Source organism: Aulonocara sp. 'chitande type north' Nkhata Bay, linkage group LG7 (genome assembly GCF_057382095.1).
Source record: "Aulonocara sp. 'chitande type north' Nkhata Bay isolate Kocher_YH1m ecotype deep benthic linkage group LG7, A_spYH_male_GT1.1, whole genome shotgun sequence".
Lineage (NCBI taxonomy): Eukaryota > Metazoa > Chordata > Actinopteri > Cichliformes > Cichlidae > Aulonocara > Aulonocara sp. 'chitande type north' Nkhata Bay.
The window spans coordinates 13,471,724-13,488,411 of record NC_141350.1 but is presented as its reverse complement, the minus strand read 5'-3'; the positions used below and the strand labels follow the sequence as shown (position 1 = coordinate 13,488,411).

The following is a 16,688-nucleotide window of genomic DNA, read 5'->3' as shown; positions in this document are numbered from 1 at the left end:
TAAAAGAAAAGCACAGCATATCACTTTTTTGCTGCAGGCAATGGCCTCAACATCGCAGACACAGTTTTTAAATGGTAAATTATTTATCTACAGCTCACCAGCAGCAGCATTCATGTTCCATTAAAAATAATAAGAATACCAATAATGGGCCACAGTAGCACCAGGGGCCTGACCCATTTAAGTGGAACGGGGTCATGATGTAAATAATTACACCTGTGTTTCCATGTCAGAATGGCTGGGTAGCTGAAAAGGGCCTATTATGCTCATCATGTGCTAACACTGACACATCTCTGAGTCAAGCACTGTTCCAAAGACACCCTGAAGGACACACTTTGAGCTGACAGCCCACCTTATTTGTCTGTGTGAATGGATCATCAACCGGATCATACCAACGTGAGTCGGCTGGAATTCCATGATTCCACAGAACTGATCCCACCATACCAGCCGTGGCTCTCTTACATGAGATGCAGACCTCACTGTAACGGCTGACTGGAAAGCATGTCATATCACTGTCTACAAAAGACTCAGCTCTTATTTCAGTGAGACATGGCAGGAATATTTACAGTCACCAGCTTGTGTCATCAGGGCGAATAGAGACGAGTGACCCAAACGTGCACTAAATGTTTTCTCTCGTCTCATCAAAGGCCAGTAACTCACAGGCTGTCATTAAACAATAACAGGAGATGTGCTAACATGGAAACAGACTACAGGAGTTTTGTCTGACATAGCGAATTAAATGTGAATCTAAATATTTTGTGCTGCTATAGAGAAGGACAAGAAGGCACACTGTTTTCAGACTGACCCACTTGTTGATTATGACACCTTTCCCAGTATTTGTGTTGAGCTGGCCCAAATTGTGTAGGTCAGGCCAAATTATCCCTTCAATCTCTTTCAGCTCAGCTGAGTCCAAACAGCGCCACTGTTGTGAGGCTAAATAACCAAGCAGTGGCCAGAAGAAATGGCAGCGGCCAACAAAGTAGGTGGATAACACACTGATATTGAGATTATTATTCCTCGTCAAGAGCTGCTTTGTATTTTTTTTTTAACTTTAGTGTGTTTGGCATATTTATGGTTGGGATTTCTGGGTCATCTAGACACAATCACACTTTCACTGTGTGGGAAAATCATTTTACAATTTGCTTGGCCTTAAAAGAAAGGAGATGATGAGAGTTTAATATCCAGGACTCAGGGTGTAGTTGTCACTGATGCCTCACAACAAGGAGGCTGTGGGTTTGAACTTCATGTTGTCTCTGTGCACACAGTTTCTTCCCACAGTCTAAAGGGATGCATGTTATGTTAATTGGCTGTAGGTATGGATGTGATCATGAAGGCTTGTGTGTCTCTCTGTGTAAGCCCTGTAGGCTGGTGACCTGTGCAGGGTGTAACCTACCTTATGCAAAGCACCAGCCCAGACAGGCACCAGTCCCTTCCACAGCGTTAAGAAAATAGATCAAATCAACAAGTTCTGGTTTCATAAAAACGGTCAAAGTAACAAGGTTCATTAATTTATTTAACACATTCTCAATTTACACTTTATACACATATAAAGAAAGTAAAATGCTTCTTGAAAACACTGAAGGCTAAGATACAGGCAAAAGTGAACTTAAGACATGATGTATATCTATTTATAAATACATGAAAGTATTGCAAGACTTATCAATTCCATTTAAAACTGCAGAATTAGATTCACATATTAGGCATACCGTAGATACATGCAGTCAGTGAACTCGTCAATGAAACACAGTTACAGTCTCAGAAAAATTTGCACAAATTAAAATATCCTATGTAAACATATAGTATACAGATGCTTTAGGGGCTTATATCTTGAGGTTAACAGTAAATGATAAAACATCGTTAAGCACAACACGTAAACATTTGAAGATCTGCTGTCATGTTGTTATCCTGCAGCGCTAAACCCTTTAATTTAACACTCTGGATGCTAACATCTGTTAAAATATATATCAATCAATCTGTATCAATACTGTGCCAAACAACAGCTTGAGAACTTTTTAGACAGAAGCTGTCTATAGCATACACATATATATATGCTCACATATATGCTAACATACACAACAGTTCCTGTCAACAGCAATCAAGCTATAGCTACTAGTGCAAGATTAGCACATGTTTAAACATGCCGGAACGATGTCCGACATACAGCAGAAGTTGTGCTGATTCAGAATGAAGAAGTTGCCTTAAACTCTAAAAAAAATCTACTTTTACTGCTGTCATGTCAAAATATATTGTAACTATGCTTAGTGGGGTATAACAGTTGCAGAGCATGCCCTAAATAAAGGTGCAAAGTCACTGTTCTGCATGTCTGACGGACACTCTGAGGGTTGCTCTCAGGAAGTGCTGCTTCTCTTTCTGGTCCTTGGTCTCCTCTTCATAGTTTCTTCTTCTTGGTCGCTTTCACAATTCCTCTGACAAGACCAACACATCCCAGTTAGGAAACAGTTGTAACATAGTTACTGTTTGTGGTGATTGTGACAATTGTGAGTCTCCACAACTGGAGACAGCTCAAAGACTCTAAGCATTCTTTTACATATCTCTCTCTATTTTTTTTTTTTTTTTTTTAGCTCCAGCAGCATATAGCAGGATAAAACTGTGCTTGCTACACTGCAACACTGTGGAACACAATGTCTGTTGTAAAGATACTCCCAGAGAAATAGTTAGACATCTACATCTGTAAATGCTGTGGAAATAGTGTACAATAAAAGAAACTCATCACCACATTAGTAAGTGCACCTGCTTATTAAGTAAATATCTAATCAGCCAGCCACATGGCAGTATGGTGCAATGCATTTTGGCATGTAGACATGCTCAAGACGACCTGCTGAAGTTCAACAGGAGCATCAGAATGGGGAAGAAAGGTCATTTAAGTGATGTTGAATGTAGTATGATTGTTGTTACCAGAGAACTAGTCTGAGTATTTCAGAAACTGCTGAGATTCTTCCTGCACAACCATCTCTAGGAATTACAGAGAATGGCCAGAAAAAAAATGTTTCCTATTGACCAGGAAACATAGACTCGCCAAAATTGTACAACAGAAGATTGAAATATCATTGCCCATTGTTAAGTCCAGATTTCTGCTGCGACATTCAGATAGTAGAATCAGAATTTAGAGTAAAGAACATGAAAGCACAGATCCATGCATGCACGGATTTATCAGTTTAGGCTGGTAGTTTAATGATGTAGGGATAACTTTTTTGCACAATTTAGTTTCAAATGTGCATCGTTTAAAAAAAAAAAAAAAAAAAACCCACAGCCCGCTTTATTATTGTTGCTGATCATGTCCATCTCCACAGAGTACCCATCTCCTCATGGCTGCCATGTCACAAAGGTCAAATCATCCTAAACTACCTTTATGAACTTAATGACTTCATTGTACTCAAATGCCCTCCACAATCACCAGATCTCAGTCCAATAGAGCACCTTTGGAATGTAGTGGAACGGGAGATTCACATCATGGATCTGCAGCCAATAAATCTGCAGCAAGTGTGTGATGCAATCACGTCGACATGGACCAAAACCTTTCTGAATCTCTGCCATCAAGAATTAAGGCAGTCCAGAAGTCAAAAGGGTTTAATCTGGCACTAACAAGATGTACCCAATAAAGTATCTGGGGAATGTATTTGCAAAGTTAAACTAACCAGCTGTTGGTTGAAGCAATATAAATGAGAGCAGCTCAATGTGTGTCAGTTTAATGTAAACCATTGCACGGCAACCTACCCCATCCTCCTCAGGCAGCTTCTCATTCTTATGGTTCTTCATGATTCGTGTTAGGTGGTTGCACAGAGCCACAATTCTGAATGACAGCTATTGAAACCGACAAAAGTAAAAAGAAATGGGTTACAAAGCAAGACGTGCAATTTTTTTTAATGCAATCTTCCTTTAAGTAATAGTCCAAGTTGGTACCAAGGCTGCATTTTACCTTCCACCTGCGTCGAGCATACTGTCTCTTGAAGTTCTCCAAGTTGACCACTGATAGTCTCTTCACCAAGGCCTGTCTGGGGTTCAGAGGCTGCAGAAACACAGTGAGATGTCAGAAAGCAGAACTGTCCCTCACGTCAGCTGTGCGCATGTGCTTGTCTAATATAATCAGCTATACCATGAAGACATTTCAGATCATGAATGACAGAAATTAAAAAAAGAAAAGAAAAAAAAAAGAGTCATAATTTCTAATTAAGATTTATTTCATGGTTGACAAAAGTGTAAAATGTCAGCGCACAAAGACAAAAGAGTGCTGAGTGTTCAGACGCTAATACTGGCAAAGGAAGTGAGAAATTTTTAGATAGATAAGATCTTATCATAGATGTTGTTTTTATGGTTAGCGCAAAAACATCTCAAAGAAAGAAATAGAAAATACTTTTGAAATAAATAACTCAACCTTCAGCAATAGAGCACATTAAAATCCATAAAAAAGATCCTTTCTTTTAAAACACTATCATTTACAAATGGAGTATTAAATAGGATTAATTATTATTTCAATAAAAAAGAAAATTGCAATTAAAAAAAACTTAGATCAGTCAATAAAAAAACATTTGAACTTATCGTTCACTCCACTGAGAGAACCATTGCACAGTACATTTGTTTCATTTAGTTTTACTAAATCAGCTAAAATAATCTGCTAAATGCTCAGGCAGAAAACACCAAATTAATAAATAAACGTAGTTTTAATAAATCCATGTGTCACAAAAATAAATAAATAAATAAATAAAATAAAATATTGTGCCACTTATCCCAGTTAAAGGACTAATCATGTTTGCTGCTGTACCTGCTGTTAAGATCAATACTTGTCTGTCATTTAAAAAGCATTCCAGAGCCAGTAAGAAATTAAAGCTCAGCTTATCTTTGGCCTACTAAAGAAAAAAGGCAGGCCGACTCTGTCAAAAGTCAACAAAAGAGATGTCAACGCTCGGGGCAGCAGTCCATGAGCAGAGGCAAAACCCCCTCTCTCTAGTCACCTGGGGGTTAGGGTTCAATGGGGGTTTCTGTAGGAACCTGAGGCATTCCAAAATACCTAAGAGATATAATCTCTCCGGAATGATTTAGGTCTGCCTTACGGTCTCCTCCCAGAATGTAGATATTTGTTTAAAATAATGGCAAAACCTAATGCACTAAGATTTCTATAATTGATAATGTCCATCCATTTTCTTCATTCAGTTCAGGGGACTGGAATCTATCCCAGCAGAAGCGGGGTATACTCTGGACAGGTCATCAGCCTGTCGCAAAGCTAACACTGAGAGAGAGACAACTATTAACGCTCACAGTGGCACCTTCAGCCAGTTTAGAATTACATGTACATGTGCATGTATTTGGACTGTGGGTCGAACCTGGAGGGTACTCACGGAGGGAGAGGGAGAACATGCAGAAAATAGTGTTTATAATGTGTGTTTATGTTTGTTTAACCTTCGGACAAAGCCAGGCTAGCTTTATTAACTGATATAACCATCTTCTCCTTTAACTCTTTATCTTTTTTGTTTAAACAATAAAGAAAATCTATAAATAAATAAAATTTAAAGAGTGCAATTTTTAAAAAAAAAGAAAGAAAGAAAGAAAAATTGTTGACTCTTAGAAGATTTTTCAATGGTTTATGTCAGCCAGACTCAGTGAGGGGCTGTTCAGCCTCAGAGCAGACTTCTCCTTCACAAGTCAGATGCAGCAGGTCCTCCAGTGCTTTCTTTACATGTGTGCTCAGACTTCTGTTATGGATGCTACCACTGGTTCCCTCAGGATGCAAAGAGCCCATCAGATCCTGGAGCCACTGGAGCTCAGAGTTCAGCTCCTGCCTCAGAGCATCCAGTTGGCCCTGCCTGTGGTTGTACCTCTTGCTGATACTCTCCAGACAAACATCTACTGCCTTCATGTCTTCTTGCACCAGCTTCCTGGTGGCCTCCACTTTGCGAAACTCGTGGCAGGCTTGCGAGAGCTGTTTCTTTGCGGTGTCCCGCTCCTCCTTGTACCAAGCTTCCTTGTCATTGTGAATGGAGAGCAGTGCTTCTATGTCACCCTGCAGGGTGCGGTAAGCTTCCGCCACCTCGGACAATCCCATCTCCATTAATCCGATGTCTTCCAATACATGGGCAAAACGCTCAAAGTTGGCATATGTGTTGTTTTGGGACATGCTGGAGTGCGACTGGATAGTGTACTCTTTAAGTAGTTTTGTCTTCAACTGCTTTGCTTTCTTCTCAGAGGCAGCGCTGTCCTCCTCCATGTGGCCGCAGGACTTCAGACAGAAGGGTAGGGGTGGGGGAGGGAGACTGAGTGAGAGGATGTCTTATTGTTGCATCTCGAAAACACGTATAGCAGTGAAAAATCCCAGCAGACGTGGCACTGGAGGATTAGTGTGTGACCCCAGAGCGAAAGCCACGGCTGATAAGGGGTGCCAAAAAACAGCAAATATTCCTGGTGAGCGTGTAAGGTTTCCCGGATCCATGCTTGCATCAAAACAGGATGAGGACTTCACAGCAAAACACCACTCACATGCATTTCATCAGCCTGAGTGGGAGGTAGACGGCTTCACCACAGCACAATGTTAAGTTTCCATTCCATTAAAATACAAGTAGCGAGATATTGCAAGAGTCAGACCACTGACTTTGTAGACAAAAGGAATATTGCAGATGGCGTGAAGATGGATGAGATGAGTGTGAGATGTGAAGGGAAAAACAAAAATTCCCAAACAGGAACAATATACATACTTTAACTGTGGGACAGTATGGAAACATCTATCCAGGACAAGTACACAGTTAGTGGGAGTGAACACTGGAGAAAAAAAAAGATCCTGCTACCCCGTATGTTACCTTTGACATTAGCTGCAATAGATTTTACTCCTCGTAGAAGGGGGGGCAGGGGGGAATGAAGTGCTGACAACAGTCACAGATTATACAAACCATGCAACACTACTGCATAAATCATGTCCATACCTTAATCCAAGGATGATTCAGTGCATCTTCTATTGTCATCCGTTTTCTAAAAGAGAAAATGCAGCTGTGTAAATATGCCAGAACAACTCCATCAGACAGGGCACGTAGGTCAGTCGTGCAGCAGACGGTGACTCTAAGGATTACAGCGAGACCAAACTTCCACAGAAATATTCAGTTTCCCGAAGGTGCACGTAAACGCTTAAATGGAAACACATGTCAGAAAGTAAGAAGAGGATCACATTTTACAAAGAAAGTGTTTTTGCAACATTTTGTAATAGTTTTCTTTTCTGGTTTTATATATCACACCGTGCAGCAGAAATATATCCTTACTGGCTGGCTGGCTGTTTATTCTCATGTGGGTCAGGAGTGCACTTCATTAGGATTTTATAAAGCATAGCCCCGCCTGGTACTGGGCTTTGTAATGAAATTTCAAACCTGACCTTTGGCCTTGACCTATTTGTTAGTAACCTAATTTCTTTCTTCTTCTTTTTTCCTCTTTTACCTCGTTTCCTTTTCCAGGAGCCCTCTGATAAAGTTCTTGGCCAGCTCACTGGTACTGCTGAAGAACTCTTCATCAAATTCGTAGTTCACCGCTGAGATGTTTGCTAACGTTTCCTGCTTTGTGTCACCGAGGAAAGGTGACGCGCCGCTCAAACTGAAACAACAGCACAAACGTTTGCATGCGTGACTCAGTCGATAATCGTAGATACATTAAAATTCCCGGACGTTGTGAATCTCAACTTACAGTATATATGTGATGACGCCGATGCTCCTGCAAAAAAAGGCGCAAGATTAATCCAAAGTTATGCACTGCAACCTGTTGTGCAGATGTCAGCAGAGTCAGAGGTAATTAAAAGCTCTTACCACATGTCTGCTTCCAAGCCCAGTTGCTCATAGTTGACTATCTCTGGAGCTGAAAATAGACAACACACACTCAACATCACAAACAGCGTCTGGCCAAACATCAAGCATCTCATTAAAATCGTCAAGCTCAATAAAAAAGAAAAAAGAAAAGAAAGAAAAACTTACCAACAAATTCAGGGGTGCCAAAAATGTTTTTGAAATCCGTCCCATCTTGTATTTTGTGTGCTAGTCCAAAGTCTATTATTTTGATGCGGGGTAAGGTGGCATCCCTGTCCAGCAGCATTATGTTTTCAGGCTGCACCAATGCAAATAAAGAAACAAAGCATGTATGTCAGCACATTTCCACTAATAGCAAGGCTCAGTAATACAGACAAAAGCAACAAGTTACCTGGAGAAATCCTCCTTTTGTGGAAGCATTAGAGAAAAACAATTAATCACGCTAATTAGTGTAAAGGTGTGTCAGTGTGAACTGAAAATCAAGGCTTCAGGCATGAATGACTCAAACACCTAGTGCGTTGTTATTTTGCGTACCTAATCCACCTTCAGTTATCAACACAAAAGCATCATCAGTGAAGAGGACTCACAATGAGCCATTCTTACATTTCTACTGTTATATGCTCACCAGATTCATATGGGGCATAAAGGGAACAACAACAAAAAAGGAACACTATCACCCAGTTCTGCATTCAATTAGTAAGATGTGGCCTCTTGTGGAAACTTGTCAAAGGGGCTCCCTGTTTCCCAGCGCTGCCCTTTGGCTCTGTGCAATATAATAGGCCTGCAAATCAAGAACCATTCACATTGACTTTGAAGGGTTATGGTGCTGGGGTTGGCTTGTGTTTATTTAGCTGTTCTGAAGCTTTATTTTAATCAAAAAGGGGGATAAGAATTTCTCAAGTAAAATTCCAAGTCAAAATGGGGTTAAACAGGAGGGTTAATGGGTGTTATAGCTGACTGATCTGATGAAAATAGACCTTGGGAACGTAGATGCACAGCTAGAAAAAAAATCAGACAGGATAGCGACTTTCAGATAGAAACGTGGGCGATACAGCTCTGAAACTAAAGAGATAACTTTGAAGTGTCGGTATCTGAGAGTTTGGATGGTGGCCACAAACAACAGGAAGGATGTGTGAATCAGAATAGCAGAACTGTGCAGTACGTGCATTAAACACCTGCTATAGATAGATAGATACATATACATAAGGTCTTTATGGCATTGCTTGTGCGTAGTAATACAGGTGCTATGGAGGTAAAGAGTTTAACTGTTTCACAGAAAACAAATGCAGTTTAAGATGCGCAGCACAGGAGAAGCACGTTTACCTTTAGATCAAAATGTGCAATCTTCTTGGAGTGGAGGTACTGCACTCCATGTAGGACCTGCTTGATAAACTGAGTGGCCTCCTCCTCACTGAGGCTCTCCTTTTGAGCTAAGAAGTCAAACAGCTCTCCTCCAGAGACCCTGCAATACGCACAAACACACACAAACTGACACTCGGTGACTGTGGGCTCAGACAATCTGGAGCAAGCCCTTGCTAGCATTTTTATCTAAAGTGTGTTCTCAGGAAATTTGATGCACAAGCCCTGGATGCCTGAGATATGTTTGTCTGTGGTGCCAACTTGCTTCTGTTTTTAGTCCATTTGCCCTACTTATGGGCCAATGTATTTTTCCATAAACATAACTGAAAAAATGGTATGAAACCTTGGCCCATAAGCACAATGTTCTCTACCATTCATACAGAGAAAATGAGAATGAAGGACAGTGCGTTATTCTGCAGCCATTAGTCATATTTTTTGTTTGAGTTTTTCAATTAGTCCTAATCAGGCCTGCCATGTTTCTCGGCACTCAGCGACCCCAGACGGGGGCCCTTTTTGGCCTCTTTTCAGCACAAGCATTATTGACTTTGCAAGAGACATTTGGTTCTTTCTGGCAGACATGATCAGGGGCAAATGGTTTTCAGCAAACACAGCTTCAACAAACAGAAATAAACTCACAGATGAGTGGACTTTTGCAGTTTTACAGTATTCCTGCCAAACATTCAAAAGACTGCACTGACATAACTTTTCAATCCCAATAAAACACATTTTATGTTATGCAGGCTCTTATCTATTGTACATAGATGTTTGGAGTTTTCAAGAAGTAAAGCATGATAAAACTTTATTGTTGTGACTGTGTGGATATTGCAATGCATTGCAGAATCTTGTGGTGACTCACAGTTCGAGGATAAGCACAACATCTGTCCGGTTCTCGTAAACATCGTGGAGCGCTACAATGTTGGGATGCTGGAGCTGCTGCAGGATGTCCACTTCCCTCGCAATCTCCTCTCTTTTCACACCCCGTCTGCTGGCCCCGCTCAGGCGCTTCTTGATGAACTTGGCCGCGTACTTATTGCCTGTGCTCTTCTCTATGCATCGCTTGACAATCGCAAACTGCCCACTGCAGACAAAAGAGAAGCAATCACCACAAAAAGTGCCAAGAGAGCATACAGAGCACGGGAAAAGCAGTAACATCCTGCATCTTGGTGGAGGATGTGATCTCTGAACACTCTTCTTGTTACACCCATTATCATTCAACGTGACAACTGATTTACGTGCATCAGGATTTGTAGTATCTACCATCTTTTTTTTTTTTTTTTTTTTTTTTTAAAGGAATAGAACTAATAACATTCTTTGCATTTAGCCACAGGATATTGGTGAGGAAGCTCTGGTACACAGATGACTGAAAAATTGCGGTATGGTCCATCACTTCCTGTTTCCTGGCGAGACAATGAGACAATCTGGTGGTGCTGAGAGAGCCTCTGTCCTCCTACTCCTTTTAACTTCCTGTCAAGTTTAGTGGAGCAAGCTCAAGTGTTTACTCCACTGAAAGAAAAGCAAATCACAACAGAGGTGTGTCTTTGACAATATTGTTCAGTGAATCATTGCGTTCTTGTTTTGAATGTTAGTTAGAAGTGATAGTCAGACATGAGCTTACGACATCTTTAATGGCATCTTATTATTAATGAGCTTCAGTACTGACTCCAGTTGGTGGAATATATTTCTGTGGCTTTAATATCAGACCAGCACTTGAGTAAGCTTGCTGTCATACTACTGCTGCTTTGTTGTTTCCTGTTGCTGGGGGATGACCTGCCCACCCTATTGTGAACACAAGCTTCTCATCCTTCTGCGTGATGCCACAACGACATACAAGGGCTTATGTGGTGACAGAACTGGCAAGAGTTTTACTGAATAGGAGGGAATGGTTGGGTAAAACACATTAAAGCTTGAGGACCGAAGAATTTTCATGTTTGAAGCACAGACACATTGTGACAATGTGGAGGGAAAAATTCCCAAAGAGGGGGAAAGACAATAATTGGCAGGCATTTCATGAATTTTGGACATAACTGTCCACACAGAAATTCCAGAGTGGCTGTGAGAGGCTGTCCAATCTGTGTCTAGAGGGCTAAGAATAGCCAGACTGAAACAGAGTCTTGCTTTACCTGCCACATTTCTTCTGCTGTTGGTGAGTGAGAGCCCCCGCTTGAACTGCAGGAGTGGAAAAGAAAGAAGGGCAGAAAGGAGGTGTGCAAGGAAGATCTGTACACCCACAACACACTACAGTTCACACTTGTATTTTCAGGGTGTTTACAATGTGCACCCAGAAACAAATTAAGGGATTAAATCCTATCTTTGTGGTTTTAAACCAGCTACTGACTCTGTAACCCTACATCGGTGCGAGATGGTTGAGCCAGTTTTCATGTTTTTGTGGCACGCCCTGTCCGGTGCTCTGTGATCACACCTGCTGTTACATTGACTATGCTAAGCCTCTTATGAAACATGCTCAAAAATAACAATGTAAAATTATGTAAATGCGGGACCACATAAACCCAGACTTTCAATTACAACCTCAATGAAGAGATTAAGTCTAAAACCTTTAAACAAATATGACGCAGTCTGATACAGCAGCACTTCAACAAAAAAACTGAACATCTCTGATACACAAGGGGAAAAAAAACAAGCGTATGAGTTTCTTTAAAGTGCTGCAGTGCTTGATGCAAGGGGATTTGCACTGAACTACATGTGGTTGTTTCACCTGTGCGTCTAATAAGACAAGGGAATCTTTAACTTTAGATTGATTTGATGCATTTCCTATAGCTTTCAGGTTCTGGAAACACATTAAAAGCCTAAAGTCCTTGAAGTTATTATTGAGATCATTTAATTCATGTGTGAACATGTCCCAGCAGAGACTGCAGGGGGGAAAAAGAGAGAGTGGGGAAACATACGTTAAGGCAATAATCCACAAAGAATCCCACGCACATTCCTTAAAAGGAAAATAAAAAGAGAGCGGGTGGAGTGATAAAGCACAGCTTCATGGAATCTCAAATCCTCCCTCTGCCTGATCTATTCACAGGACGTCTCCACCCTCGAGTCCTCCCTGTTAGAGATGATAATGTGTTAACTGAAGAGGTGGGGAAGTCACTCAGTGAATTCCACTTGCAAAAACATCCATCAATTACCCCAAGGGGAGGAACTGATCCATCACTGGGGCATGAGCAGTCCCCTTGATTTGCCTGATAACTAATGGCAAATAGAAAAAGCCCTTGAGATGATAGTTGTAGTTCATGTGTGAAAAAGCACCCAACACAAATGTCAGCAGAGGGGCTTTACTCCAGCATTGCTACGAAGTGCAGAGTAACAGCGGAAAGAGATGCTGGGGGAGGTGGTATTCCACAAAAGGCCAGGCGTGCCGTCTGTCTTAGCCCTAAGCCGGCCAGCGGGGCTGAAAGTGCCATCTCTCCGCAGAATTTCCACTTCCAACAGCTGAAGGTCATTAGCCACAGCCAAGGTTGAAGGAATGCTCCGACAAGTGGTGCCAACCCAATATTTAAACATGTTTCTCAACTGAGCAACCACCAGGATGACGAAGAGCGCCAGATTCGCTGTTGACCCAGAAAGCTGTTCCTAACCAGGCAACTAATCAAATGCCATTGAGGGCTGCCGGGACGCAGCTCCAACTTTTAAAATTCTACCGGTGCTTGAAAACCCAATTTGTCTCCCACATTTTCTGCTTTTTACGCTGTAAGTGAAATCTTTCCGCATTTAAGCCCTAAAGTAATCTCTAGATTCCCACTGGTATTTAAGTCCAGCCACACACGCACACACCGGCATCTGTGAGGCATTAGTGTTGTTTGTAATGGGACAATTTCTGTCAGTATTGGAACTCTGGGGGATGTCCAAAAGGTCAACATGGAGGTCCTTCAGTTAGGCTGCAGCAAATAAACTCCCTTCTCTCTTTATTTCCCCAACTTACACAACAGCAGGAATGTTTCGAAGCTATAGAGACAGAGAAATTCTAGTACTTTTTGGTAATCTGAAACAGCTGTGTGCCTGCCCTGTGGGCTCTTTTCACTTCAACGCATTTATTGTTCGAGCACCGCAACCTAAAATTTGCATCACTGCCCTCTGGATATTCCAGAGGGCAGTGATGCATATCAGGAAGATGCTCCTGCAGTGTTTACAGATTGGAGAGCAAAAACTCTGTGAACCTGTGTTAATGGACAGATGAGTTTTCACCTCAATGTCAACTTAAGCAGTGACAAACATGCTGCTGTTCCTGTCAGTATAACTAATGTTTAAATATCCATCTCACCGTCAAGACAGAGTATAGGTGTCTTGTGAGTTTCTGCAGGTATTTTGTAAGAAGCCACACATTAACAAACTGACCAGATTCAATTTAAGGCATCGTTAGAGTCATACAGTTCACCCTGGGATCACGTCACTCGCTGTACCTTTCATACATAGCAATAAAGACACGGTGGTGCTAGACGAAAAGTCAAGGGATTACCATTAGAAGTCAACATGAAAGCATTCAGGAAGTCAGAGTGAAACCATGGTGTAAAGTAAATTCAGCATTCAAATTTTGGGGAAAGTCTGCATGTTTTTGGGGGGGGGGGAGGGCGGGTTTAACAGATGGTAGTTTCTTGACACTGACTCACTACGCACTACTTATCTACTAAAAGCTATCAGTTGTTATGAGCCAACAAGGACACAAGCTCACTTGTAAACAGGGTCCAGCATCTCAGATGAAGACCTTTTTCTCAGCCTTACCTTGATGCTCAGTTACAGCTCACCGCTTCCTGTTAAAGGCATCTTTTGGTTCGGACTTTAACACTTTGTACTGTATGATGTCATAAGTGTCATCAGTCGAATGGAAAGAAAGGTACACTTGTCACAGCATGCCCCGCATGTCAAAGGGCTGACAGGTTTACCCAAAACTCTGTGTCATTAGTGGAAACAGTCACTCAGTACTGCTTTTCAGGGCTGTGAGACATTGAAACCTGTCAACATGATTAATTCAATTTCCAGAAATGGTGCAACAGTACCACAGCACAGGACATCTCAAATACGTCACACAGTTTTTGCCTCCCTCCGCCAAATTTCCCCACACTCTTAAAGGACAATTGAGTAACAGTTCCACTGAGGTATGTGAGTGGAGGGCTCTGAACCCGTGAGGCTGTCAAAACTGTGAGTGGGCTAAAACACGTCCCCCGCGGCTCACCAGAAAACTGTGAGTGTGAGTGAAAAGTCTTTTGCAGAAAGATAAAATGTAACAGGTTTGGTTACTCAGAAAGCTAACCAGGGCTTTTAACCACGGTAGCTTAAAGGGTCACATATTTTCAACATGCTGATGTTAAACATGCACTCAGCCCACAGCAGAGTCCCCTTTGCTTTTCAGGCAAAGGTTTTCTCATGAAAACCAGCTCAGCTTTGAGCAACACATTCCCATGTCTGCCATGTCTTGCAGGGGTTTAAAGGGTATTTCAGCTTTTTTTTTTTATATAAGTTTTTAAAAGTCTTTTAAAGGAATTTCTTAGGTTTATTTATTAGGTTACTTGATGTAACCTAATAAATCATCTACTAGTCTGTGGTGATATGAGCAGCTTTTGAGTTGCCTCTGTGCAAACAGTACTTTTTTTGTTTTAAACGGTGCTTACAATCTATTTACTTTGCAAACTACGTAAAGTATTAGATAATTTATTCATTTTATTGATCAGCTAACTGTTCGTGAATCATTATTTTTAACCATCAGACGTGAGTGCTTTACTCAAAGCCTGATTACTGTAAAAATATTTCATATTTATACATTTGAACTTTTCATGCTACACGAGGCCTTTGCTGAAAAGTCTTCCTCTTCTGTTTTTTGTTTGGGTTATTTTTTTTATAGTTTTGAAGGAGTCATTTCAACAGCAGGTCTGGATCAGGGTGTGTCAAAGCAGCTATGTCCCAACAAAGACTGGGACACAGTGCATATTGGGATTAATGGTGAAAGGCTACAGGTCAGATGCTTTGCTTTTACACCCGCTCAATCTGTTATCGAGTGGTGCACATGCCCAAGCTGTCCTTCCGTGCAAAATTGGCGTAGCTTCCTCAATCCATATTGTAATCTACCAACTTCCTGTAACTTATTTCCTCAGTTTCCTTCACGTCTGCTCTTTACGGGGTTTATTCGCAGCACTTCGACACCCTGGTCCACCGCCCCACAGTCAGACCATGCAAAGCAAATCGCTCACAATTCATTTGCGTTCCTGGACTGACAAATCTGACCCCCAAACAGGGCTGTTTTCTTTTCTTCGAGTGCGTTTAGCTTTGGTACGTTATCTCTAGCTGTAAAATTCAGCCCACTTTAACCCAACGACACTCCCCAGTTCAAGCTTAGACAGGCCAGCTGTTTGCATACCTACATACACAGGACCACCACCGGATCAAGCACTTGCAAGGGAAACTGACTCACCCTCTGACTCACACAAACTGTGAAGGATCATCTTCTAAGAGGTGGGGATCAAATAACCTCTCATTGACATCCTTCATAAAAACTAATCGTGAACAAATCCTCACCTTCCCAGTGTTTCTCCAATTTCATAAAAATCCTCCACGTTCTCTTGCTTGAATACCGCCATGCCGGGCGTCCTCATTGATGTAGCTCCTTAATATGTAAAACAGATATGTAAAACAGCCTCTTCGATATGCTCCAGTAATGCCAGTTGTTGTGCCTCCCCAGGAGTACTCTTCCTGCACACAAAGATGAGTTGGTTTGTGAGCGCAGTGATGAAAATGTTTACTACAAGTTGCAGCTTGCTGTAAGGTATTCGTTTACTGAATTAGAGCTACTTTCACCTTGCTCTTGGGAAAGCCTTAACACCGTAACACAGCACAGAAAAAAGGGTCCTCTTTGTTCTTCACTAGTATTACAGGCTTTAAACTACAACTTGCACAACAGCGTCTGAGCAGCATAACAGTGTATAATGAGGATTACAAATGAAAAGAACATTTCTGGCTAATTAGGGCAGGGCATCTGTTGTGAAACATTATGTCTGGTTAAAAAGGTTGAGAATGGCAGTTACACAGGCTTTGTAAATATCAGAACATGGCCATTGTGACAATTGTGAATAAGGATTTAGAGATAAAATGTAACTGTGCAGCATGGGAGTGAACACGTATGTGTACACAAAGAGATAGAGAAAAAAAAAAAGATGTTCACAAGCTGAATTACCACAAACTTCCTCTCTGGCAAGTTTCATGAGTTTTTCGCAAGTGTATCAACAAAACTGGCTGCAGTTAAAAACACCGGGTCTTACCTTCAGTCAGCTGCAGAGCTGATGATAAAGGTGCATCAGTGTCCACGTCTCCTACAGTTGGTCTCCTCGTCTCATAGCTGCAGCTGGGGCCAGAAAACAGCTCCTCCGGGGTGGATGGCTGCTGTTTTCTGTCACCGGTGGTATCACCATCAGGCTTTTGTGTGCGCGTAAAGTCCCTCCCTCTGATGGCTCTATTATGAAACTGCAGCGCGAGCGTGGCAGGCTGTCAGTAAAGATAGCTCGGATAACTGCTCGGTGCGTCCTAACAGACGTGTCTGAATGAGCA

The 16,688-nt window shown here is 41.6% G+C and overlaps 1 protein-coding gene across 3 annotated transcripts; it reads right to left on the bottom strand.

Moving 5' to 3' along the window:
* Positions 1-1,480: 1,480 nt before the first annotated feature.
* On the bottom strand, positions 1,481-16,562 carry dapk2b (death-associated protein kinase 2b). 3 transcript variants are annotated; one of them, XM_086298716.1, is made up of 12 exons: positions 16,403-16,561; positions 15,663-15,836; positions 10,003-10,224; positions 9,111-9,249; positions 7,956-8,085; positions 7,791-7,839; positions 7,672-7,698; positions 7,429-7,581; positions 6,927-6,972; positions 3,935-4,024; positions 3,733-3,819; positions 1,482-2,423 (listed from the first exon to the last, which is right to left on the bottom strand). In XM_086298716.1, exons 2-12 carry the CDS (start codon positions 15,737-15,739, stop codon positions 2,346-2,348), a joined length of 1,098 nt encoding a protein of 365 aa, XP_086154842.1. In that variant the 5' UTR covers positions 15,740-15,836; positions 16,403-16,561; the 3' UTR covers positions 1,482-2,345. The 3 variants fall into 3 exon arrangements, with proteins under 3 accessions (XP_086154841.1, XP_086154842.1, XP_086154843.1); XM_086298715.1 differs by lacking the exons at positions 15,663-15,836; positions 16,403-16,561 and having other exon boundaries at positions 1,481-2,423; positions 10,003-11,647; XM_086298717.1 differs by lacking the exons at positions 1,482-2,423; positions 3,733-3,819; positions 3,935-4,024 and adding an exon at positions 4,040-6,229 and having other exon boundaries at positions 16,403-16,562.
* Positions 16,563-16,688: the final 126 nt, after the last annotated feature.